This window comes from Lutra lutra, chromosome 7 (assembly GCF_902655055.1).
Source record: "Lutra lutra chromosome 7, mLutLut1.2, whole genome shotgun sequence".
NCBI lineage: Eukaryota > Metazoa > Chordata > Mammalia > Carnivora > Mustelidae > Lutra > Lutra lutra.
The window spans coordinates 17,933,746-17,961,418 of NC_062284.1; the positions used below are offsets into that span (position 1 = coordinate 17,933,746).

Sequence of the window (27,673 nt, forward strand, 5' to 3'; positions counted from 1 at the left end):
CAGACACATATGCCCAGTGTCTGAAGAGTGGGCCAAGCCTGAAAGAGTGGTGCCCCACTCTGGAGATCCCCATTCTATCACTGTTGACCTGCAGGAACATACAACCTCGGGCCTCACCCTCCTGTCCGTGGGAGCACTCCTGCTTCATGGCTCCCGTTTTTGCCCCAGGAGGCAGGTGGTGCCAAAGGTGGCTTCCTCCAGCTTCTCCCATCTAGGGCATGGGAGATGGGTATGGCAATCAGATTTACCTATTTTCTTTTCAAGGAAAGCAGGAAACTGGAAAGCTTTAGGTTTTTGACTAGCTAGAAATGGATTAAATAATGGCATCTTTTCAGATTTTGGCTCTACCTGGAGATCTACATGTTCTAGGTTTCATTCTTAAATCATGAACTCACACACATACACATACATAACATGCTTTCATAAAAACATGAGGGATTCCATTCCATTCTAACTAAAACAAGGCACACATGGTTAAGATAATGAGCAAAGAGGACAGATTTAAAATCCAAATACACTTCCCTGCAGATGACGATTCAATTCAATTGGCAGTACAATATTAAATATTCTTTTCTGAATCACTCTAATCCACAACACAATACAGTACAGTATGTGCTACCTGGGAAGGAGTTCAAATCACAGATCCTATGGGAAACATCTAATAGCTTGGAATGGCCTTTTCAAAGTGGCCAACGAGCTCTAAGAGACTGCAAGAATATTAAATCTGGGGTAGCAGGAGCTATGTGTTCCAGAATGAGCCCATCTCCTGGTCATACCCCAACCTCATTGCTCCAGCACTATCAGGGCCTGGGTCTGAAGGATCTGGCACACAGCATTACTCTTTGGATGCCGAATGATGGTGGGGCCTCTTCCCTGCAGACTGTGGTCAGCAAGGTGAAGACTGCTGGCCACAGTCATAACAGCTGAGCGGATCTGTGATTTCTGCCTTTCCTGCCAATGTCGGGGGCCAGGTTTGCCGATGTGTTTGTATTGGTGTGCAAGATGCTGGAGAGAGGCCATCTGCCTTGTGTGTCAGATTCCAGATTCCATATGGTTATGGCAGGGTTTGGGAGAAGTATCCACAGAGCTAGGGGCAGGATTAGAATAAAGAGGTGCTAATGGTGTGCCGTTGGGAAGGTAAGGGAAACTGTTGGGAACTTGATGGAAAAAGAGGGTTGAAGAAAATTAAAAGGAGATCAGGAGAAATAAAGAAAAATATAAGGGAAAAGACAAACATCGCTGTTGTTTTAAAGGTCAAAGAGTAACAATAATATAGAAAGGCTCTTTCGCCTTGCCAGATTCAACAGAGAGTTGCATTTTGGCTTCTTCAATAAAATTTACACCATTGGGTTCTCGGGCTCTCCTTCCAGCTTCTAGGCTCTGTCTTCCAGGCATGCCCACCCCACCTGAAACAGCCATTTCTCCTCCAGACCCTTCACATCTCCACACCCACCCCTTTTATCAAAGCTCAGTTCTTTACTTATAGAAGAAATCTGATTATTTAGCAGTAATTTTCTAAGCCAATCTCCACTTTTTCTTCACCTACCAGCCTAAGTCCATATTACTAGATGTTTTGAAGAAAGACTCAGGTTAACTAGATCACACTCTGTAATAATTCAAGTTTTATTGTCCAAATGTGTGTGTGTGTGTGTGTGTGTGTAAACATGTATGCATATATATATCTTCACATAACATACGCATATATATATTATGTGTATATGCGTATATATACATACGTGTGTGTGCTTCTGCATGTTTAAATATAAATAAATACAACTAAGACTAGCAGGAATTTTAAAATCTCTCAGATCACACATTTCTTTCAGCCAAACAATAAATACTCTTTGATGAGCCATGACACTTCATTCTTATGTGGGGCTCTTTCAAATGGGTTCTTCAAGACAGTATGAAGTCAGATGGTTCAAAATAAACAACTAAATAACCAGCAAATGAAACCAAACTAGAGGAGGCAATGAATCATTTCTTGTCTAGGCTCTGAGACAAATTTCAGGTGCCATCTTCTATCAATTTCATTTTGTCTTCCGCCTTGGGAAATTCCACTCATTCTTTAAATCTGATTTGTGTGATTTTATGGAGTCAGGAAGGGAATGGAAGGAAGTGGGTCAGGAAGGAAAAACAGTTGACCCAGAAAGGTAGGTCGGAAAGGGAGGGAGGGAGAAAGTTAGTATTTATCAAGTTCCATGACAGTGAAGACCTTGTGTGTATTTCTCACCTTGAAATATCTTGGTACCTCAAACAGGGCCTGGTGAATGGGAAGGTGCTTGACAGGTGCAGGTTGGATGAAGGAAATTCCCAATGTTGTACTGAAGTCTCAGGGTCATGCTGACTGCTTTAAAAAAGAGTACTGAACAACTGGGCATTGCAGAGTAACCCAGTATAATGACATGTCCTTCTCTGTATAACAAGAAAGTGTATTTCCTGAGGTTGTACCTTCAGAGCTTGGGCTTATATTGAGGTTGTGATTCCAACATGTCAGAGGGCAAGGCAAGGGTAAGTAATAATCTAAGGCAGGGCCGGCAAAGTCTGGGCCAAGTCTGGCCTCCAGACTGTTTTTGTACAAACCAGGAGTTAAAAATGGTTTTTACATTTTTAAAAGGGTTATAAACAAAACAAAGAAAACCAGACATCAGAAACCATATGTGGCCTATAAAACTACAAAAATACTTATTATCTAGGCCTTTACAGAAAAAGTTTGCTAACCCTTATTCTAAGGAGATACTAAGCATGTGCTTCTGAACTTACTTTTAGTCCAAAGTGGGTTTGGCTTAAACCTGTGTTCAACCAGGGCAAGACTGCAGGCCCGTGGTCAGAATGCTCTGTGAATGATCTGGAGCCACACCTACCCCTTCTCCCCCTACATACACACTCCATATACTTCATCCAAGCTCACAGCAGCTCTATAGCACTGTTTTAAAGGGTGCATACCTTTGTTAATGCATGCTGCATGGTGTGACTTCTTTGTATGTGTTTTCCTACAAGGTTTTCTGTGTAGTTTTACAGTTCAGTCAAGTCCCCTCCTGGAGTATCTGTGTGTGGCAAAAACCATAAAGGTGTTGCTTTGGCCTATTGGTGTGATGATGAGAGACTTTGTTATGGAGCTTTGAATTCACCTGGAATCTAGTGGAAATACTCAAGAAGTGACACAATTACCTATCTTCTGTCTTTCACTAAACATGGTTTGGTCATTGTCCCTTGATTATTTTCTGCTTTATTTTTCTCCTCTTCCTCTTCTCTCACTAGAGAATACAATTACACTTATATCAGTATGCCTGATGTTATCCCACAGATCCCACAGATCACTGAGTCTTGGTCATTGTCAACAATCTTTTCTTCCTGCTTTTCCAGACTGGAGAATTTCTATTCTTCCACCTTCAAGTTTGTTCTTTTTTTCATCATCTGCTATTAGGCCCATCAAAGAGATTTTTTTTTTTTTAAGTTTCAGATACTGTGTTTCTTTGTCCTAAAGTTTGGTTCATTTTTAGAGTGTCTCTTTTTGTGCTTAGATTTCCTAGGGGTTCGTTGATTGTGACTATATTTTTTCTTATGTCTTTGAGCATAATAGTTGCTTCGAAATTCTTGTTTGCTAATCTCAACATATGTGTCATCTTGGAGTCCATTTCCATTAATGTATGGACTACATTTTTCTGTTTTTTTTTCCTATGTCTGGTAATTTTGGAGTGTATTCTGAACATTGTGAATGCTTTGTTAATCTACATCAGTGCCATTCAACAGAATTAAGACATGAGCTATATATGTAATTTTAATTTTCTACTACCATATTAAAATTTAAAAAGAAAACAGTGAATTTAATTGTAATAATGTGTTACATTTGGCCCAATGTGTCGAAGGCATAATTATTTCAACATGTACTAAAAATTACTAAGATATTTTATAATCTCTTTCCATACTAAATCTTCAAAATCAGGTGTATATTTTTACTTTTATAGCACATCTCAATTTGGACTAGCTACTGGCTACCAAATACAGTATGTGATCAGCACAGTTAAGAGTATCCTTGTGAAGAATATTGAGGGTTGGTCCAATAAAAGCATCCCCATCATTATGGAAAACAGACAGTCCCTGACAGTTTGTAAGCTTTATTCCTTGGTCCATTCCTTGGGCCAACTGTGATATGAGGGAGGGCAGAATGCACTAGACTACTCTTCCTTATCACATATGTGTCTCAATTCAGTCAGAGCAACTCTGATTTCATGTTTTATGTTACTTGGCTTATATGCATAATTTAAGAAATCTCTGGACACTAAAATAGTTTGAAATCATAAATGATCTTAAAATATGATTACTGACTGGTTCCCTAAGATCTTTCTTGCTCAGTTATGCCCTTGAGCCCATGCTGACCCCCCCGTCTTCTAGGTTCACATATCCTACTTTCTAGTATGTGACAGAGCTGAGCTGTCTCTGTGGCCTGTCTGATCTTTGGGTTGTCACAGTGGCAAGGTCTTCCCTCTTTGCCCCTGGGTGTGTGTGTGGTTGATTCATTCATCAACTGAGGAGTCTGTGGGGTGGTTGCTCATAGCCAGATGCTTGAGAAGACTTCCCAAAGTGAGTTGTTCCTCATGACCTTCAGGGTTAGGGTAGGATGTCTTTCTTTGTTTAAAGTGAAGTATAATTAATATACAGCATTATATTACTTTTACATGTACAACATAATGATTCAATAATTTTATACATTACTCAGTGCTCCCCATAAGTATACTCATCATCTGTCAGCAGACAACACTGCCACCATCTTACTATATTCCCTATGCTGTCTCTTTCATCTCCATGACTTACTTATTTTGTAACTGGAAGTTCATACCTCTTAATCCCCTTCACCCACCCTCCCATCCACCGTCATTCTTGATTTGCTAAGGACCACACACCACCAATGAAATAAGTCTCACCTCTTGCTTTCCCTGCTATCTTCCCTCTCCCACTTGCACACTTGACCAGTTTGACAAGGCAAAGGGGGATGGCACGAAAACCACATGCTTTGTGAAACTTCTGCACCAGGCAAGAAGCCCAAGTTGAGTTTACAAAACTGCCACATCAAAAGTCCAGCTTCTTTACAGAAGAAAAACATGCACAGAACCACCAAGCAAAAGCCAGACACCTCAACCCAGAGCAGAATGGGAGGCCAGGGGTGCTATTACACACTCTACTAATCACAGTACAATGAAATGTCTCACTGCAATGACCAGAAATAAAAGCTTAACTGACAAGCACATTTCACACAATTCATCTCAGTTGACAGCCCCAGAAAATTCCCTTCAGAGCACGTGAAGTATCATGGCCATGGAATCCATCAGAACTTCTGACAGATTCCAAACAATGAACACCAAGATCCACACTCACTGGTGTTAGTTTCAGCTGCCGAAACAGACCCATCACAAACACTAACCTGTGTGACTCACTCATGGGTGCTCACACTCTGCGATTTCCTTTTCTCCTAAGACAAAATAACTTGGGGGAGCTGACATGTATCAGCTGAGGGTATGTGATGATTTTTTTCTCCATGAGATGTTCTTAGGGTCGTGCTAAAAAATGCCTTCTAGCTAGGATTATACATTTTTTTCAGAGCCCTGGCTTCAGAGCCAGCTAATCAGTATTTCAAGCAAGCAAAAATCACTGAGCATCAACAACAGTACATGATGCAAAGAGGTACTGTGGGATCAACTGTCTATCACTGCCCCACCCCATGCTGGGTGTTTTTGCCCTGACCCTGGAGGGTCCAAGCATGAGAACACAGCTCCTTACCGTGACTGACAAGGATGTGAGTTGCACCTTCGGACCTGAGGCTCTGGACGGCTTGCTTGAGGACAGTCACTGTCATTCACCAGAGTTGTGGTCTTATTAATAATCCGTGTGCAGGACACGATGGTTCTGCGTTCCCCTGGAAACCAAACCACAGGGAACTGAGCAACTGTGGCTCTCCCACCTGGAAAGGCCATACATGGATGCAGATAGAGGAGCATTTGGGTGCATCTTTTGATCAGTTTGTCAGTGAAGTGACTGTTATCATGCAGTTTGTCAGTGAAGTGACATGTTATCATGTTGTCAGAGAAAGAACCATAATATTAGGGATGAGGGTGTGTATGACATGGCAGGGGCAGTATGGGGCAGGAATAAGATTCTAGAACAGGACTGGAAAAAGGTGACACCGCAGATTAGCTATGTTTTCGGACAGCCCGGGATCCACAGAGGCCAAAGTTCTAATTTGGGACTTTAATTTCCAACAAAGATTGCCAATCTCTTTATCTGTTCTTTTGATATTTAAAGTCTACAGAGGTCTGGTCTTGATTACACATTTGTACATTAGTCCTTACCAGAGATCATAGCTACCTATTGGAGAATCCCTCCAGAACTGCTGGACAGCAGTGACAACAGGGAGGTTGGTCTGAAGGATACACAGACCTGTCTCCTCCATGTGGGCAGTCTAGAGCTAGTCTGAGAATTTGTTTAGCTGGCCAACAGCTACATGTCCTCAGCATCACCTGCATTTGGGGACGTCATTAACTGGTTACCCCAGATGGGGGTAGCCATTCCCTGGGTTTCCCCAAAGCATCCTACACATGGCTTGGTTATGGCTTTGCCAGGGAGGAGGATGAATGGGAGCTAGGAGGGTAGCTTCAAGAGCCAGGTTGTCTGGGCTCAAACTTGGGTCCATCACTGGCATAACGATCACAGGATCGACAGCTAGCCGCCATGATTCTGTGCCTCAGTTTCCTCAACCAGGCTGGTCCACTTAACCTCCCTGTGCCTCAGGGTGCTTCAGGGACAGTTAAAATTAACTAATACACAGAGAGTGTTTAGAACAGAGCCCAGTCAGGGTTAGCACTCATGTTAGTTACCTTCTGCTTTTATGATTATTTGGGGAGTGTAGCAATATAAGAATAAGAGGATGTCAGGCACAACTCTTTGGACCCCAGATTCCTCAATCTGCCTCCTGCAAAATCCTGAATGATACCATCAGCTCTGACTGCCTGCAGCAGCAGCCTTGCATGAGCGTAAGTGGCACGGGGCTACCTCAAGCCACAGTTCAACTCTGACTGCAGGTCTGACAATGGTGAGTCATCAGTTGTCACTGGACAATCTGGAAGTCATTGGTGTCCCATAGGAATGCCACTGGGCTGACAGTGACAGAAGGAGAACAGCACTCCCCGGCCCCCCAGCCAAGGGGAGCCTGCTAACTGCTCTGTCTGGGACATGCTTAGTTTGTAAGTTGTCCAGGAGGAAAAGTCTGGTAGTCGGGGATATGGGAGGTGCTGCCTTTGGAGGCTGGAGGGCCATGGGCACAGGGGGACAGCTGAGGGACAGGGACAAGGACAGGGCTGACGGAGGATCCTGGGGCTGTGCTGACTGCCAGGGATGCCTGAGGAACAGGCCGAGAACAAGCAGCAAGGACAGTGAGCCAAGATGTGCAGGAGAAGGAGGGAATTCACAGCTGACTCCAGCAGTGTCTGATGGCCCAATCACTTTATAGCTGTAATTCTTACCCAAGAAAAATGGGACAAGTCACTTAAATCAAAAACGATCCTCTACATACTGGATATCTGACAAACATCATCTAGGTGGTCAGCGACCATGCAGGAATGGGTATTTATTGGGCCAAGTCACTCTCTGGGTTGGCATTCCAGAGTCCAGGTGAACCTTCCATCCTAACTCTGTGCCCATCAAAACCCACCCACTCTGTGTCTCACCTCCCGAGAACTGGCCATATGTCCTGTCAGGGTGACAAAATACAAAAGGGCTTCTAGCTAATTGTTGTGAATGGCTTCCTCCTGCGCTCCCTAAACCTCCCAGTAACGAATACAGTGCGTTTGCTGATACTGATTTTTTAGCATGGCGGTCTCATCCCTGCAGTGGGCACAGGGGTGGATCCCTCTGTTTTAGAGATGAGGAAATTTTAGCATAGAGGGGGTAAGTCATTGGCTAAAACATGGCGGCATGCTTGGAATGTCTCCCTGGACTCGTGGGGCCCTTTCTTTCTACTGTGTAGTATAGTGGGGTACCTGTGGCAAAGAGAAAAGAGTATTTGGGGGCAAATCATCTGGGGGCCCTCTACCAAATAGTAACAGGTGGAGGTCTATTCTGTTCATCCCCAGGGTCACTCACCTGTCATACCTGCCATAGACCTGTACAGGGGCTAAACCTCCACTCAGGGCAGAGGTCGAGGGCCCTGCACCACAGGCAGAGCAGCTGTGTGGGCGCAGGAGTGTGGAAGACTGAGTGAGTGTTTTGCAGAGAGAACTGCAGTGGGGCGTGGGTAAATTCCTGCGGAAACACAGGTGACACGGCCAGCCTTTCCCACACCCTGCACGCCGGCCACAGAGTGCCCTGGGTTCACGCCCTCCTCCGGCTAGTCCCCACACCCGACCCGACAGGCCCATGACCCCGGAGGCTCACCTCCTCCGCATTGCACACTGCACCCTTCCCAGCCGCTGTGGGTCCAGAGGAACAAAGAGTCCTGGGGTTTCTCGGGTTCACTCTGATTTTCTGCGGTGTAGTTGACAGGAACGGTGTACTCGTAATGGATTCCATAATTTTGGTCATGAAATAACAGCACCTGGATCAGCAGCAAAGATCAAAGGCCGTTTTGAAATGGAGCAGAAGCCCACAGGCTTGCAGAATTGGCGAACGAAGCCACACTGTGGCCGGCTCTCTCTACCGGAGTAAGCAGGTCTTTTCTGGGTTTCAAGACTGGTTCGGTCTAGGGGCACTCCCTTATTTCGGACTCAGGTTCCTCAGAGACTCAACTGGGGCAGTAGGGTATGTGGACCCTTAGCAGGGAGCCCTGCTCTCTCCTGCTGGAGAGAGAACCCGCTTCGACGAGGACTTTGGAGGAGCACATTTGTGGGTTCTCACCGGGAGAGCTGCTCTACGCAAAGAACCTGTTCCCGCATACTCAGCCATGAAGCTGCCCTCGCGGGCAAGAGAGACACAAATATGTGGCATTGGCCTAAAACAGACGTCTGAATGGGGAGGGCTACTCTTGTCCTTTGAAAATGGACATCAGTTTTCCGTCCCCCAGCATCAGCCATTGCCGCATGTAAGGCAGGCTCAAGGGCAAACACAGCCCCACCATACAGGAACCTTGGGGACTTCTGCGGAGGAGTCCAGGGGTGACTGAGCCTTCTTGCCGCCACGGGAGCTAGGACGGAGATGCCCACAGGGTGGCAGGGGCCTGGCTCAAGGCCTAAAGCCGAGAATGAGGGAGTGGGGAGCCATCCGGCAGCCTGGGGCGCTTGGGTCTGAAATCCTGGTGAGTGGGCAGATGGATGGGCCTGCCCTGTGTTTGGCCCTATCAGAGTGTGGCTGGAGGTGATGGGTTGTCAGGCTAGACTTGGAACCTGTGGGCACTCCTGGGTCAAGGCAGCGATCAAGTTCACTTTGAAGCCTGGAAGAGTGTGCTCCACCTGCCTTGACCTGGGGAGGTGCCCCTGCTGCCCCTGAGAATCTCCCAGCCCTCGAAGGGCTTGAGTTGCAGGGTTGGGGTGAGGTGCTAAGGGCAGCCTGAACCGCATAAACATCCACTTCTCCAAGAAACAGGCTTGCAGTGATACACTTGGAAAAATGCCTCCAGTTTAAAAAACAAAAAACAAAAAAACCCTCCTTAAAAGATCTTTATTATCTCAGTATGGGAATAAGACTGGTGAATCAAGAATCCATATGAAACCAATTTCATGCAATTTTGCAGCCATGTATAATTTGCGTGTGTGAGTGTATAATTGGTTTCAAATGCAGGTCCCTGTGACTCTGTGGGGGCTCCCGACCCCGCAAGCCATGTACACACCCCAGTTTGGGGACAACAGATGCCTCTGTAGAGGCAGAAGGGCACCTCTTATTTCTAGATTTAAAAACCTGAACTAATCATATCTCAAGAAAGAAAAATGATTAATGTTAAAGAGGGCTGGGACTTGGGCTGAGTTTATGTAGTTTCTGAGGCACGGTCTGAATGAATCTGGGCTGTATGTTTGCTTTCATGGGCGGACGATTCCCTCGTGGTTTGTGAAAGCTTTGGGCAAAAGAGGGAAATACACCCCAATCTTAGGGTTTGTTAGAGAAAAGCAATTCACGAGCCAACAGGGGACATGGCTGCAGGGTCTTATCTTTTTTATCTTATGCTTCCTCTTGAACCCCTTTTAAATCAGGACAGGAGGGTTTGTTCCAATGCCTTAGACTAGGATGGAATCTCATCACAGGGCAGTGGCCTGGGGATGGGTCCTGGGGGGCTGGGGACGTACGGAGCCAACTCTGCCATGGATTTAGTGGGCTGACTGTGGCAGACACAGGTTTCTGGATGGCTGAAGCCGGGCATGGAGATCAGTTCCCTTTGCTCTCTCACTGTAGGCCGGGGGGCAGGGCTGGCATGGGCATGTCTGTCCGGCCGCCGGGTGCTCGTGAGCAGAGCCAGTCTCCTCAGGAGATTGCCTGAGAGGTGGCTGGCGACTCCTCTAGGTGTCACCTAACCTTGAATGGCTGCAGGTTGCCAGAGACGACAAATTAACGGAGGGAAAAAAAAAAAAAAAAAAGAATTTCCAAGCGGAGACTCCGGAAGCACAGAGGACAAAATGTGCTTTGGTTACAGACACACAAATGGTCACGGAACCTGTGCTTTGGAACGAGATGTGGAATCAATAATTATGAGCTATTAGAAGGGAGTCATGGGAACTCCTGGACCGTAAGAAGGAAATGGTAGGATCCCTTTCTCTGGAGATCTTTAGTACTCTTAAAAGGACGTATCACTGATATTCAAGTGATTCGCATGGGGTTCCCCTGCCCTGAGACAACGGGCAAGACAAGGTGGCCCCAACCTGGCCTGACTGCCAGGTTCCATGACACCACCCTGGGGGCCGATCTTCCTGTGGAACCTGGTTCTCCCTCTCCTGATGCCCAAATGCCTGGGGCAGACCTGAGTCTGGAAAATCTGAGTGATGCTGGTTTGGAAACGGAGTCAAACAGTTCATTTCCAAAAGGTAGTTTCCAGTGTGGATACACAAACTGTGGGGCGGACCTGTGCCATCTGATATAAAAGCAGAGACTCTGAGTGGGGCCAAGTCTCTCCCTGGCTGTCACACGGCCAAGTATTTCCTTCCTGGAGGCTGTTCCTTTTGAAAAAGATGGCAGCTCTGCCAGTGAAGAGTCAGGGTGAAGTCTGGTCAGGGGAAAATTCTCAGGCATGTGGTGAAAGGGATGAGATAAGAGAAGACCAGGAGAGAGGGAGGCTCGAGCAGCAGGTGGCAAGAAACCCACCAGGAACCAGGCGAGCTCCTCTCCTCAGCACCCCCGGGGAGGAAGGGAACTGGCAGACCCCTTGGAGCCTCGGGCTTGGGACAAAGGCAAGAGCACAGCAAGTTACCATCAGATGCAGTGGGATCTTGGTTGGTCCCTTGGCAGAAATCTTCTCCCACAGACCCCTTCTAACGTAGCGCACGGTTGTGCCCGCAATCTGGTACTCTCCGGGGAGCTCTATCTTCCAATCGCTGTTGATGGATCTCTTATTGGTATCTTTCAGAGCTAGGAAGAAAAGGGAACATCATGTAATCAGGGGGCGTCAGTTGGCCTTTTCAGGGGAATCTGGGTGTCCTGAGGGGTCCGTTGGAGATCTTCCTCTCCGCCTCTACAGGAGAAAGGAGGGGGTCTGCAGTGATAGAAGGTGGGCTTTCTGGATGCTGAGAACAGAAGTCTCGCTCACAGAGGGCAAACAGCTCAAGATTTGCAGAACCCTGTGCGACAGAACGCCAGGGGATGGAGACAAGCATAGCCCAACCACATTTTACTAAACTTCCAGGGTAGAGGGTCTTCGTCCTGATGGATGAATTCTATTTTAATGTGTCCAAGGCCACAGAGATGGGTTTGCTGCTTAGCAAAATTCGTCAATTCATTTAACCGTTACCTACCTGGGGCTTTTGACAGCCTAATCCAGCTTTTCTTAAGGACTTGAGAGCCCCACGGTCATAAAGTGGGGGCTCCTCCAAGAAAACAGTTGCTGTTCTATTAAATGGTAGAGTTAGGGAACCTGAGCTGACCACAGATGGGACAGTAGGGCTTGGACGATGCCACGAGGGAGAGGCTCCATGGTTCTCGGGTTCACACTCTGCTGGCTCACCCTTCCACTGGGTAGAGAATGTGTTGGAAGAAACAAAATCAACACTTTGCTGGTTGGCCAGAGTAAAAAATCTGGTTTTCCACACACGATGTATATTGATTATCTGAGTGCAGACCGTGACTTTCTTATGTGCCCTTGCCTAGGTTTGGAGTCATGTTGTTCTCACGACTAGAACATTCTGTAGTGAAATTCTCTTTTGTTGTTGTTGTTGTTGTTTTTGGTTTCATTTTGTTATTTAAGAATGACAAGAACTAAAATGTACTCTGGCATTTGGGAGAAGGTCGCAGACGACGGCAGGTTGAGAACAAGTCTTCCGTCACCCAAACGATGAAACTCCAAGGACATCCTGGGTGCTCCCAGTCCCTCTCTTCCCTAGTGCAGCTGGACACCCCCCCTACTCCCTTCCCATGCCCCAGATGTTTCCAATCGCTTTGAGACCCTGCTTTGACCACAATCAGTGAAATCAGTTCCACCCCTTCCCTCTTCTCTGCTTCCCAAGGCGAGAAATAAAACACCCACATTTAATACCAATTTTGGATGATGAGAGCTGAAAACAAAAAGGGGTTTCTGTTAGCCCTCAATTCATGAGCCCCAAGGCTGGGTCAGGACCTTGTTGGACCTGGTCCTGGTCAGGCCACCAGCATCTGGGGAATGCTGGGCCTCTGCTTCCCTGTCTCTAGGACACGATGGTCCCCCTGCTTGCTCTCACCCCACCAGACTGTCCTGGAGTGCGTGAAGGAGATGCATGGTCACGACTCCTCCCTTCTAGGAACTGCCAAGAGAAACTAGGAAGAAGCAGGAAGGGCTGCTTTCCACTAGAGCGACTTCCAGTCAGGATTTCATATCCAGGGTGGTTGTGTAGAGTGAGCGGTTGAGGGTTACAGGACTCCAGGGAAGGCTTAGAAAAGAGAAGGCTCTACCTCTTGGAACTGAACATTTCCCTTCAAGAAATTCTACCTGCTACTGAAATTTCCTGGCTACAAGAGGGAAGGGGAAATGTAAGAGTACTCACAATCTCTGCTCCTTTATCCCTTCCTCAGCCAAAACCTACCAGCCACCTTCGAGAGGCACATTCTTGGATTTAGCCCCCACGCGTACTTCTACACATTTACTCTTCCCAACAACTCTCTGAGGGAAAGCATTATTTTCCCATTTCACAGATGAGGAAATGGGGGCATGGAGAGGTTAAGTTACCTGCCTAAAGTCATACAGCTACAAAGACTGGACAACCTGAACCTAAACATACCGAGCTCAGCACTCTTACCACTCTGGCATTATTCTTTAGGTTACAGCCTCCATCTAGAGTTTTGCGACAAATACGAAAATACTTGTTTTTGGAGAGAACACATTCCAGGCTCCAACTGCCGCAGGGTCTCGCATTCCATATACCCTTATTATAACAAAACTCACAGACTGTTCCTTCTACTTCTCTGTAGGTTTGGAGAATTGTTTCTTGAACACACACACGTAAATCTGGTTTCAGAAATCAGTGCAGGCTGGTGGGGAGTGGCAGATGGACACAGTGAGGGGCCAGAGTCCTTAAGGAACGGTCCCAGAGATAACAAGTTGGGGAAGCACAGGGAGTGGCAGACACATGCCTCCCCTCTCCACACCCCCGCCACCACTACCAGTCAGGGCCTCCTCACTGGGTGTTGAGGACAGAGCTCTTGCCCCTGGTGAACTCAACATTTGGAAGGGAGACAGGTGAGAAAACAGATAAACACGGTAGTTTTATAGGCTCCGTGGCAGAGGTGAGCTCAGGGTCTGCATCTGTGTGTGGGGGGACAGGGACAGGGGCATACGGGGAAGACTTTCTGGAAGAAAAGCAGGGAGGAGGGTGGCCTGGGAGTGCCTGGCAGGCATGGGCTGTGGATCCTGACCTGGCGGCCATGAGAGCTCTCCTGTGAACACCGCTCTGTGTGGAGAAGCAAGTGGGAGGTGAAGCAATTTTTTCCCCTAGAAGTCTGGCTGGGAAAGGGAGGCAAGATGAAGAGTGGCTCTAAAGGGTGGAGAAGGGGAGAGAAGTTTCACTGTTCTTATTATCGGGGTGGGAGATGCGAGCATGTTGAGACCCTCCTCCCCCACCCAGAACTTGGAGTTAGAGAGATGGGCAGTTTCTTTAGTTTCTTTATATGTGGACCACTACGATGTTTGACTCACCCCATAGAACCCATTTTCAAAACTCTGGAGCGGCAGCTCTCCTTGCCACTGGCCACCCACATGCACCAGCTGACTCCCTGACTCAGTGCCTGGGCTGGGGCCTTGGGTTTAAGAGTTGGGGTCCTGGCCTTGTTCTCATGTTATGGCTGCTGTGAATGGTGTGTTGGCTGTCTCTATCTCCAAGTAACAACAACCCAGAGTTTCCTTTGGGGGTATGTTCTTCCTCTATCTGACTCCAAACTCATCCCCATTCCAGGTATGGGGCCATCCCCCAATCCTGGACTGTGAGAGTCAGTTCCAAGGCTTCCATTCACCTTGGGAAGAAGCAACTTACTTTCTACAGGATTGCCCGGAGACTTAAAGGAAATCTGGATTACCAGCACCTGGGAAGATGCACCCAGATTAAAGTCAACTGAGAGGACAGCAGTGCCAGGGTAGAGAGGGACACAGTTTCCCATGACATCATTTTAAGCCCCTGGATCCAGCAGCGCCTGAAGCTGATACTAACCAACTGAGAACAGTTTGGCTTTCACATGTGTCTTTTTAAGGTTTGGTTTTGTTTTTTAAAATGCCAACCACGATAGGGGTAGGGCAGGTTGGGAAAGAAGATTACTAGTATGGACTCCTAGAAACCACCCTAGGATCCTTAGCAGCGTAAGCATCATACCCTGAGATGTAGAAGGCTATCTAGGCCTTAACCTGTCTCCTGGGCCTCTGCTCCTGTCCGGCACTAACGCCTAGGATGAGGTGGCTCCTTCTTACTCGGCCTTGTTTGTGCATCTCCTAGGCCCTTTGTGTAAGGCACTTTCAAGTGACACTGAAGCTACCCTGCCTCCACGCCAAAAGTCAAACAGCTGGGGGGTTAAGACTGGGAAGGACTAGCCAAAGTGCAGGAGGGACACCCGGAGACGATTCTCAAACCACCTGCAGAAGCAGCACGTAGAAGTATGCGGGCCATCCTGAGGAGCCCTGCTTCTGTCGGCAGAGGCACTGGCTGTGGCTGATCCAGTGGCCAGATGGACTGCCGGCTGGGGCTCGGGACATGTCAGCCTCTGATCACCAGAGCAGGGATGTGCCTGTCAGTAGCGGGAAGGGTTCAGAGGGGCAGGTGGAGGAGACATTGCACAAGGTGCTCTGCAGGGTGGGTCTGGGGAGGCCTGGGAGGAGTAGGGACTGGTCAAGGAAGAGGAGGAGGCTATGTGAGAGTGGCAGGCTGTGGCTGGCCAGCTAGGACAGAACAAGGTCAGTGCTGAATGGGGGAAGAACGCGTCAGACGGTGCAGCACTGGTACCCAGCTCGCTGGGGAAAGCAGCCTAGATTTATAGGGCCTGTAAATGCAAGCCCCCAAGCAGGGCAGATTTCAAGCAGTCTGTGTGACCGTGGTGAATGCAGAGCTCCTCCAAGCCGCACGTGGCTACTGTGGAGCCCCACCATGAGTTCGGAAAGCTCCTGGCTTTGCTTTGGAGGGGCTGGGCTGGAGCTGCTCACTCTATCACAGCTCTGGGGGTGTGGGCGGGTCCACAGGGCCCTAGGAAGAATAAACTCTGAGTATGGCCACCTTCACGACAGCTTCTAGGCACTGCAAACACGGCTTTCAAGTCGTCTCTACACCCAGCATGGGGCTTGAACTCACAATCCTGAGATCAAGAGTTGCATGCTCTACCCACTGAGCCAGCCGGGTGCCTCCAATGTGGCTTGATGATGTCCACTTGGCACCCCTTCCTCAGGACAGTTAGATGGTGATGTCAGTCCTTGATGAATTTTGCAATGGGAGGGAAAACACAGGGTTCAACATTGGGGCTCAGCAATGCCGAGAAGCAAGGTGATCACTTCTAACCTATTGACTCGGTGAGGAATCTAGTCAGCAACAGTCACAAATTTGCAAGGTGCTGGGGTCCACTGGTGACACTGGGACTTCCCGCTAAGATGGGAATTTAGCACCTGCGAGTCCTTCAGAAGGGTGGGACAGCAGCCTCAGAGAATCTGTGAACATTAAGATCGTTATTAATAGCAAATACACGGGTATGATGTGGAGTCTGATGGGAAACCTACGTTGTGGGGCTGGGTCAGCTCCAGCCAGTGGGAATGCTGATCATCCCCTAGCCCACTGGCATTAGCCTCCACCCCAGGCAAGCTTCCCCTCCACGGGGTGTTTGAGAGCCGGTGGGGCAGGAGCACCCAGGCCCCTTGTAGGAGTGCTTTCCAAGGCCTTGGACATAATGCGGCATTCGTTTTCTGAAAGAAGGCCCCAGAGTTAAGTTTTGGGCCCTACAAGTTCCCGTCCTTCTCATTCCTGTGGCATCAAGGGTCTAGCCAAGCCCCCCTGTGTCTGTAAGCAGGTTGAGGTTAGCCTGCATTGAAATTAAGATTTTTAGGTCCAGAAGTTCAAACAGGGGCTATTAAAAGGATTACACACGTTTTGATTTGACAGGCAAATAATAAAGTGACGAACAAAGGAAAATCTTCAGCGACTTGATTTGATCTGTGTTGTCTGAAGTTTGGATTTGCCGGCGAGGACAGTTTTTTGCTTTGCTGGTTCTGTCTGGGTCAGAGGCTGGATGTTTTAAGCCACCATCCAAAACAGAGCAGTGCTTGCTTCCATGTATTTGGGTTAGAAGCCATGAAGAGACTCTCAGCAGCTGGAGAGACCTCTGGAGCGATGAAGATGGGCACAAACAAGCTCTCTCTTGCTACTGTGGCAGAACAAAACCATTCCATTAAGGAAAGGCCCAGAACATGAGGTCTGATGGCAAATGTCCATTTCTCTCTGGGGGCCCTCTTTCTCCCTGTGAACCACTACACATTGTCCTTGGACATCTAGGCACTGTGGGAAAAGATCCTGGGCCATTTTGGGGAGCTGGGGGTGGGGGAGAGGGGAACAGCTCCTTACAGCTGGCTGGAGGCACATTAAAGAGGTCCGACCCCATCTGCAGGCCCTCCTCTTGTGAGGAGCTGTGCAGAAGCTGGGCTTCTTTCTGTCTTTCTCCCTTTTGGATTCCACTGGAAGACTTGACCCACAGTCAACCTACTTCTAATCCTGGCATCCCGTCAGTTCCTTGTATTTCCACTCGGAGCTCTGCCAGCTCTGTTCTCAGCTGTGGACACAAACTGCAGAGGCATTTCCTGTGCCAGGTGCCTTGCTGCAGAGCCAGGCAGCGGGGGCTGAAGGTAGGTGGGGCATAATTCTGCAGGAACGGCTCCCGGCAAATGTGAGAGAGTCATTCAGAGTTACACTGGGTTGACTTCCAAAGCACCCAGCCCCGAGTGGAAACAGGGCTTGTTTGAACTAATTTTAGAAACATCAGGAGCGTGGACCACCTTCAGATTTGCCCTCACCCCCACACCCAGCCCTGGACTCCTGGGATTTAAAAACATAGGGATAAGATAAGAAGACCAAAGCTGGCTCTAAGCTCCCTTGGAGGTCCAGCGCTTCTGGGGATGTTGTTCTGAGACATGGAACCCATCTCCTTGGGATGGAGGTTTGCCACCTTGAGGTCCACACAAAGAAGGAAAAGCAATGTGTGAGTGTAACAAATGTTCTCTGGGTAAAGATGCCCCCTCCCCTGGCCCCGCTGATGTCTGGTGATGACCGGACACATCAGGGTGATTCGAGGAGGCTTGTAAACGGCCACAGCCCCAGAGGATATGAAGAGGATGCACAGGCTCCTGAATGAACCCTTGGAGCTTCCGTCTTGTCCTCAGTGAAAGAGGCAAAGCAATATTTTCCAATGCCTTTGGGGCAGTGAGGAATCAGGTCTGCAGAACAGGGCAGGGCTCAATGCCTGGGAACCCCAAACGTTGATGTTCGTGTCATCCCCACACATGGCCCGCCGACTCCAGGAGCTGAGAGGAACCAACCGGAGAGCTAGTCCCCAACACTGGCAGCATTCACTAGTTAGATGGCCCTAACACAGGCTCCGAGGAGAAGTTCATTTTTACTAAGTTGAGTAATCCAAAGGATTCTGACACCCTTCTGTCCTTCTTATCTTCTTGCAGGAAAGTACAGATAACGTTCCTACTTTCGAGGGACATCTGGGGCTGGGTCAGGGGCCAGAATGGTGCTGGGAAGTCTCGGAAGCCAGGACCAGAAGCCAAAGGACGTGCTTGCTGCCGCTTTGATGGAAGAACCACGCCACTGACCGAGGAATGGGGCTTGCTCCTGGGATACTGAGATCAGGTCAAAGGCAATGTCTGCCATCCTCCAAGGCCTGGTGCCCCCCAAGAGGCAGAAATTCTTCCAGATAGGCGAGGGCTGATGTACCAGCTAGAAAGGGTGACACTAGGCGATTGGGCTTCCAAAGCAAATGCTGGTGAGGAGGGGGTGGGCTCTTTGGGAATTCCGTAAAGAAGGCCACGGGTCTGCTGGAACTGCCAAGAGCAGCACAAGGCTACCTTGAAAGTGTGCATAAGCATCATTCTATCTGCAGGGACAGCTGGGGCAACTGCAGAGAAGGGTGCCAGGCTAGACTGGGAGAGTGGCCATGCTGGGAGGGTCGCAAAGCCATAGGGGCTGATGAGACCCATGTGGGTGTCACCCTAAGGGATGGTAAGGTCCTACCCTGGAAGCAGGAGCAGCAGTGGCCTCAAGGAGATGGGGCAGATGGCAGAAGTGAAAGCTGCAGAAGAGGGGACAGGGTTGCCTGGGTCACAGTAGGGACCCCAGGAGGTTGCTGGCTGGTGAGCCCTGGTGTGGGCACTCAGAGAGCTCCTGGCCCCACTCCTGCCTCTCCCCAAGGCATGTGCGTGAGGATTAACTCGGTGTTTACAAGAGGTTCTTTTTTTTTTTTTAATTAATTTATTTATTTATTTGACAGACAGAGATCACAAGTAGGCTGAGAGGCAGGCAGAGAAGAGAGGAAAGGAAGCAGGCTCCCTGCTGGGCAGAGAGCCCGATGCAGGGCTGGATCCCAGGACCCTGGGATCAAGACCTGAGCCAAAGGCAGAGGCTTTAACCCACTGAGCCACCCAGGTGCCCCCACAAGCGGTTCTTATAGGATGGTGGTCTTCATTGTAAACTTGCCTACTATAGGTTTGTTTTATGTCTGTCTAATCAGACTTTGTTTTTTAAAAAAGATTTTATTTATTTGAGAGAGAGAGAAAGAAGGAGCACCTGTGGGCACGAGCAGGGGGAGGGGGGAGGGAGAAGAAGACTCCCCCCTGAGCAGGAAGCCTGATGTGGGACTCCATCCCAGGACCCTGGGATCATGACCTGAGTGGAAGGCAGACACTTAACTGATAGCTACCCAGGTGCCCCAGACTTTCAGTTTCTCAGGTAGGGACTATTTCAAAGAAAGACTTAGATCCTTCTGTATCTACAAAGGCAGGAACGTGGACCAAGATACAATTAAAAAAAAAAAAAAAGTCAGTGATAAAAGTTTAAATGAAAGCATTTCATGAAAAACTGTTTCAGCTAAAACAACTTAATTCTTAAGTTTGAAGCCAGAGAGAAAGAGAAAGAGAGAGAGTGAGAGAGAGAGAGAGATCATGTCTTGTATATTCTTGTCATTCTCAAACAGAACTTTGCAACACAGACTGAGGAGATAGTAACAGAAGGAAGCCCAGGAGAAGGGTACCTGGGTAGGAGATCAGCCACCTCCAGTCTGAAATCCAACCCAAGATAGAAATACAGGAGGAAGGCTGAGCATCCCTTTTGTTCCCATAACAGCATAAAGAACACATAGGACTCAACCCACAAGTACTCAAGTACCAGGCAGATACTTTCGAGGACCAATGGAAAGGCTGGCTGTTAAGCTTAGGATACACCAAGAGAGAATTCAATGCCTGAGAAGGGGTTCAACTGAACAATTCTTAGGGCCTGAAGTATGGTTCTGCTGAAGGCAGTGAAGACCAACCTAGAATGGAACCCCATCCTTTGACAGAAAGACATAGGCATTTGTGCCCGAAGTCAATAGAGTTGGCCAGAAGGAATTTGGGATACACAGAACTTAAGTGAAAACCAGTGTTCTTTTGTGGTTCCATTTGCTCAAGGGCTATTACTCTTTTTTCCCAGCTATGAAACCATCCCCAGAGCTATCAATAGCTGGGCAATGTGCCCATGCTATGTAGGCAAAGGCTGCTCTGGGTTCTCCTGGGGTGACTTTGGGGGACTTTTGTGATCCCAATTCCTCGTTTCCTTCCTACTGATCCCCTCTCCCCTGCCCCATCCACTTGGGGGCGGCTGCACTTTAGCCAACTAGGATGGCATCATGTGGCCCACTGTGATTACTTCTATCGTTAGACCTCGGATATGAATGGAACACCCACAGCCTGGGAGAATGAAGGTGGACCACGTAATCAGCACGATGATCCAAATCTCAGAACATAAATCATGAGTTAGATTCTTTTTGTTTTACCCAGAAAACTGTGGGCGGGTTTATCCTCCACCACGCGAATCCTCCGGGCTCCCGCTGGAATGATGGTAGCTTCGATATAACCTGTGGTGGCAGATAACAGGAAGGTGAAGCACGCCTCCACCCCCCCCAACAGAGGCACACTTAGAACCACCCCCCAAAATCCACCTAACCCTCCCCCTCCCCCCCATGGTTTCAGAGCCTGCTGCTGTTCTGGCTCTAAAAAATCAAGTCAACTAACACGGAGCGTTCTTCTATGGCCAGAACCTCTGGGCTGCCCAAATTCCAGAAAGAACCATTTGTGTGTACGGAGAGTTGAACTGCGTCTCCCCTCACCCACCCTCATTCTTATGTTGAAGTCCTAATCCCCACTACCTCACCGTGTGACCTGATTTGGAAAATGGGTCTTTGCAGATGTGATTCCTTAAGATGAGATCCCGCTGGAATAGAATGGGCACTGCATCTTCTACAAAGGGGGAGTTCGGATGCAGACAGGTACACAGAACTCCATGGAAACAGGAAGCAGAGATGGGGGCGATGCTTCTAGGGGGCGCCTGAGTGGTTTGTTGCTAAGCCTCTGCCTTCAGCTCAGGTCACAATCCCAGGGTCCTGGGATCAAGCCCGCATTGGGCTCCCTGCTCAAGATGCTTCTATAAGCAAAGCAACACCCAAGACACCCAGCAAGCCACTGGAGGCTGGGGGAGATACATGAAGCAGATTCTTCCTTCCAGCATTCCAAAGGAAGCAACCCTGCCCACACCTTGATCTTGGCCTTGTAGCTCCCAGAGCCATGGGACAGCAACGGTCTGTTGTTCATGCCAGTCAGTTTGCAGTACTTGGGGACCGTGGTACTTAGTGACAGGGGCCCTGGCAGACTGAGACAGCCTGGAATCCTGCAGGAACAGCCCCTCCCTGGAGCACAGAGGCAGCCTGCCCTTGGCCACTCCATCTGCTGGAGGTTCCTTTGGGCTTTACTGTACTCTGAGCTGTCCCCCAATCCATGGAACGATAGCAGAAGCTAAGCTCCTTGCCCAGTGGCAACACCACTCCTTAACACACTGTTGGCCATTTCCTGCTTTCACTGACCTCTGGGCATCTCTGCAACTCTCCCAGTGCAGTCTTTTGTCTGTCTCCTTGAGTATTTCCAACTATAACGGGAGGTCCTTGGAGGCCCGGGGGGCCTTCCTCTGCCCATCCTCTGACCCCATATGTGCCCAGACAGTGAGGGATAATGAAGATTCAAGGAAGGTAGGGCCGAGGCTGCCGGGCAGGAGGTCAGGCCCTGGCTGCTGCCTGGTTAACCCGGTCACTAATTGAGCCCAGCCCTATGGTGTGATTTTGAAACACAGGCTGGTGATCATTTTGTTTTGATTTTCATTTGGGTTTTAGACAAGGATTATGTGTGTTTGCTTCAGCAATTTAGATGAGGGTCCCAAATTAGATTATGAAACCTTCCCCTGTGGTTCCTAAATGTGATCACCCGAATCAGCAGGGGAGCATTAAAAAGGAGAGATTTTAAGCCCAACTACGTAGAGATTATGGAAGTACCTATTTTTGAGAGTTTGGTTTATTTCCTCATTTTCTCACAGTAAAACTAGCCTTATTTTACTATAAAAATAGTTTATGATAATTCAAACCACAGAAGGGAAAAAAAAAAAACCCAGAATGAACACATTGCACTATAGAAATTACCCCCTTAAAAAGTAATATTTTGGTGACTAGCCTTTTCGGCATCTAATAATGCATATAAAAATACATACATCATTTACATGAATAGGATATTGTATAGAGTTTTAAAAGATAGGGGACAACTTTATAAAATAGAGTTTTGCTAGGCAGTATGTGCCCAAGGTACAAAATTCAAGTTACAAAAGATTATAGTAAAAAGGATGTGTCTCTCATAAGATATACCCTATACTTAGCTACCTTTCTAACATTTTTATTATTTATAATAATGTGTTTATTTTGGCTGGGTTCCTATAAAGCTAATTGAAACATCTGCTCCTATGACGGTTTTGTTTCTTCCGTTCTAATCGTTACGGCTTTAATTTCTTCTCCTTCACCATTGTTGTGGGAACTTACAAAACCATGTTGTGTGCAACAAGGGACTGTGGCATCTTTGCCTTATTCATGATGTTCCCAAGAATGCCTCCAAAGTTTTCCCACTGAAAATGATGTCTGTTGTGTTAAGGTGACTGATATCAAACATCAGGTTAAGGAAGTTCCCTTTCATCCTAGTTAAGAGCTTTTGTTATGAAGAGATATTAAAGCTTTGCTGAAATCATCATTTTTTTTTTTTTCCCAAACAATCTGAAGACCTCAGGGCATTTGAACTATAATCACACTGCTCATGGCTAACATGGCGGGTGGGTCAGTATCTTACTTTGTCTTTCCTTCACCAATACATTTTAGCTAACTGTTATTTCTTTTTTATTCTGATATTTTTCTGTTAACCTTTAATTGTATTTACATTGCTATTATTATTATGCATTATTATTGCTATTTGTCAGCTAGTAGGTGAAGTATTTTAATCCCTGGGTAGTAAAAGATGAGGAAATCAGCATAATTACACTGTGCTTCACTTCCTTACATCTTTCAACTTTTATTATATGAATCCTACACTGTATCTATTTGTAACATTTATCTTTTGCTAAAATAATTAGTGCATTCGTTTTAGTCTCAGTCCTAAAACTTAATTTAGTGTTCATTGTGTGTCCCTCCGCCAGTTTCTTCAATGAATTCTTACTTGCCTCAAGTTTGTGCTCTTTGAGATGGGCTTTTGGGAATTACATTTTCTGAAATGCAATACAGTAAAAATTATCATTTGTTGTTCTTATACTCGAATGTCAGTTTGAAGGGTATAAAATTCTTAGATCACACTTTCTTCCTCTAAGGCCACTATTATGAGTTGCTCCACTGAATGTCAGTGAGGAAAAGACTGAGGCCAATCCATTGTTTTTATTAAATTACCTAAAATCTAGATTGAATGCTTATAAGAGTCTTACCTTTAAAATCTGATAACTATTAAGCTAATCATAGTTTAGTAGAATTTTTTCCTGGGATGTATTATTACCGTACTTAAGTATCTATTTTTCTGATTTGTTTGGTTTTCTTTTTTGGAGACACCAAATTATGCCTGATTTTCTGCCATGGTGTTCATTTGATCTCTTACCCTTTGGATTCTTTGTCCATTTCCATTTTGCTCCACTCATTTTTGTCAGTCTTGTCCTCCATGTTCCTTTTTGTATTCTCAGCAATGTTACTATCCTTTGTTTCCATGTAGACTTGGTTTCTGTGATGGATTCATGTTCATCCTTGACATCTTTCCATAGCTCTACCAAATCACGTTTCATCTCCCTCTGTTGCTTCACTATATCTTCACTGAGTTCTTTTATCTTAGTTATGAGTTCTTGTTTTATTGAGGCTATTGTTTAACCAGTTTTTGGGATTTACGGCAGTAGCATTTGGTCATGATTTTCACCTTCTCCCTGGCAACGTTTTGCTGGTATTTGTTATTTTTATCTCTTTCCTAGTGCAGTGATGGATCCTGTTCTGATATTCTTTCCAAATTACTAATTTTTAGTGATACAAATTCTAATTGTACCAGTTGCTTGTAGTAGGTTTGAACAATAAGGAAGAACAGGAGAGTGTCATTGGCTAGCATGACTTTTAATTGTTAGGACACAGGCTTATGTGTATCAGTGAATTTATTTTTATTTTTGTAAAACTTTATGTATTTTAAATTATACAAATATACATGTATGTTTTCTCCTAAGAATTTTATAATATAGGTAAATTTCAAGTCCTCTTAATCCCACTCCACTCTCTGTGAAAACTGTCACTATTGGTCTGGTGTATATTCATTCATATATTTTATTTATATACACATATCCATGAAAACTAAGAATATTTATATTTGTCCATGTTTTACATATGCATTAGGAGAAACATTATATATAGTCATAGTGTACTATATTATACTTCTTGTAACATAACATATCTTGGGAGATCTATCCATGTGAGTGTGTGTAGGTCTATTTAATTTTTCATTTGAATTGTAGCTTACATAATTATTCATTAGCTGAGGTACACTTAAGTTGTTTCAAATCTTTTACTGTTAGAAACAATGCTATCTTATGTATGAATATGCACACAAACTAACAAAATAGTAGCAACCTAACACAGCAACATATAAAAAGGATTATATACCATGATCAAATAAGATTTATCCCAGGAATTCAAGTTTAGTTTGACACATAAAAACAAATCAATGTAATCTATATAAAAAAACAAAAACCCCAAAATCATTTTAATAGGTTCAGGGAGAGTATTTGACAAAATTTTACACCCTTTCATGATAAAAATACTCAACAAAGAATACAAGGGAACTTCCTCCACCTGATAAACAGCACTTACAAAAAACCCACAGCTAACATCAGACTTAATGGTGAAATACTTTAATGCTTTCCCCCTAAAATCAGGAAGAAGACATGGATGTCCACTCTTGGTACTTCTATTTAGCACTGCACTGGAAGTCCTTTCCACATTGATCAGACAAGAAAGATTTTTAAATGGATCCAAATTAGAAAGGAAAAGTAAAAACCTCTCTATTTGCAGATGTCAAGATCTTACATATAGAAAAATGCTAAGGAATATACTAAAATACTAAAATAGGTTGAGCAAGGTTGTAAGATATGAGGCCTGAGCCATTAGAGCTGAACAGTTCAAAATGAAATTAAGACAATAATTTAAATGAAATAGCATCAAAGAATGGCAAAGAATACTTAGGGATAACCTTCACAAAAGATGTGCAAGATTTCTACACCAAAAACTATAAAATGGTACTGAAAGATATTAAAGAAGAGCTAAATAAATGGAAAGACACTCTATGTTCATTGATTACAAGATTTAATGTTAAAGCGGGAATAGTTTAGAAACTGATTTATATATTCAACATGGTCTATATAAAAATTTCAGCTTTTTGTTTTTTGATCCTGAAATTCATATGGACATGCAAGGGACCCAGAACAGACAAAATAATATTTAAAAGGAATAAAACTGGAGAACTGACACTCATTTTAAAGTTTTCTAGCCAGATATAATAATGAGGACAATGTGGCACTGGCATGAAGACACATTTTTAAAAAAAGATTTTATTTATGTATTTATTTGAGAGAAAGAGAGAAGAAGCAGAAGGAGAGCGACAAGCAGACTCCGTGCTAAGTGTGGAGCCTGATGCAAGACTCTACCTCATGACCCTGAGATCATGACCTAAGCTGAAATCAAGAGTTGGATGCTCAACCAACTGAGCCACTCACCAACCCCAAGAGAGACATATTTATTAATGGAATATAATTGAGAATCTATAAATAAATCCTTTATTGACTTTTTAAAAGCAAAGGTGCTAAGAATATTAAGTGGAGAAACAATGGTCTTTTCAACAGTGTTGGGATAATTCGATATCCACATACAAAGAAATGAAGGTGGACTCCTATCTGAAGCCATACAAAAACCTATCCTAAGATGGATCATAGGCCTAAATCTAAGCTATAACTATGAAACTCTTGAAGAAAACATAGGAGTAAGATTTTTGTGACTTTGGATTAAGCAATGATTTCTTAGATATGACAGCAAAAGTACAAGCAACAAAAGGGGAAAAAAAGTAGACTATATCAAAATGTAAAACTTTGTGCCTCCAAGGACACCACCAAGAAGGTGAAAAGCAAACTCAGACACTGGGAGAAAATATTTGCAAACCATTTTGATAAAGAAACTATCTAGGATATATAAAGAAACCTAATAATTCAATAAAGTGACAAATAATCCAATATAAAAATAGGCAAAGGATTTTAATAGACATTTTTCCAAAGAAGATATATAAATGGCCAGCAGGCACATGGAAAGATGCTCAAAATCATTAGTCATTAGGGAAATGCAAATCAAAACCACCAGCAGATACGACTTTATACCCACTAGGATGTTGATAACCAAAACAATAGACAAGAAGTCCTACAGAGAATGTGGAACTCTCATTCATTATGATCAGGAATGTAATATGGTACAGGTACTTTGGAGAAGAGTTTGGCAGTTCCCCACAAAATTAAGCAGAATGACTGTATGACTGACCAATTCCATTGCTAGGTACATAGCCAAGAATGGAGAGACATGTCCATGCAAAAACTTACATACAAATGTTCACATTAGCCTTATTCATAATAGCTAAAAAAAGAAAAAAAAGGAGGGGGAAACAACTCAAATACCCATCAACTGATGAATGTATTTTTAAAAATGTGGTGTAACCACACAATGGAATATTATTCAGCAATAAAAAGAATGAAGCGACTGATACATGCCACAATAGGGAGGAAGCCTGAAAATATTATGCTAAGTTAAGAAGCCAGTCACAAAGGACCACATATTGCATGTGCAATTTATATGAAATGTTCAGAACAGAGAGAAAGACCTACAGAATGGTTGCTGAGGGCCGGGTAGGAAGAGGATGGGGAATGACTGCTAATGAGTGTGGGATTTCTTCTTAGGATGATAGCGGTGATGGTTGCATAACTATGTACACATACTAAATGCCCACTGAACTGCACATTTTAAAGGGCTGAATTTTACGGTATGTGGATTTTCTTTCAATGAAGATGCTTTTAAAAAAAAAAAAAAGAAGGAAATGATACCTGCAATGAATAGCTTTGCACATCTCTCATTGTGCATATATACCATGTTCTACCTGATCAACCGTGAGAATTGCTGGGTCAAATACGCATGAGCTAAAATGTTACATGGATAGCTCAACTGCCCTCCATAATAGTTTGACTAGTATACAAGTCAATCAACACTATATGAGGTTGTCTGTTCATTCATAGACTTCCAAATACTTGAAATTGCTGATCTTAGCATTCGCTAATCCAGTAGATGAAAAATATAGAGATTTAATTTGCATTTCTCTCACAATCAGTTTGGTTTGGCTTCTTATTGCACATTGACTGACCATTTGCAGTTCCTTTTGAGTTAACTGCCTTGCGGA

At 45.6% G+C, this 27,673-nt stretch overlaps 1 protein-coding gene and 1 long non-coding RNA gene across 5 annotated transcripts in view; one reads left to right on the forward strand and one right to left on the reverse strand.

The window, feature by feature from the left end:
- ADAMTS17 (ADAM metallopeptidase with thrombospondin type 1 motif 17) overlaps positions 1–27,673 on the reverse strand; it is a 336,604-nt gene that overhangs the window by 69,124 nt on the left and 239,807 nt on the right. For all 4 annotated transcript variants that reach the window (XM_047738521.1, XM_047738519.1, XM_047738520.1 and 1 more), the window contains 4 exons: positions 20,644–20,724; positions 11,381–11,538; positions 8,428–8,587; positions 5,779–5,914 (listed from right to left, as the gene is read on the reverse strand). In XM_047738521.1, the coding sequence (XP_047594477.1) occupies positions 5,779–5,914; positions 8,428–8,587; positions 11,381–11,538; positions 20,644–20,724 (535 nt within the window). The remainder of the gene's footprint in view (positions 1–5,778; positions 5,915–8,427; positions 8,588–11,380; positions 11,539–20,643; positions 20,725–27,673) is intronic.
- LOC125105245 (uncharacterized) lies at positions 6,977–8,658 on the forward strand. Its single transcript, XR_007128847.1, has 3 exons — positions 6,977–7,087; positions 8,127–8,287; positions 8,529–8,658. It is a non-coding gene; the product is annotated as an uncharacterized LOC125105245 (long non-coding RNA).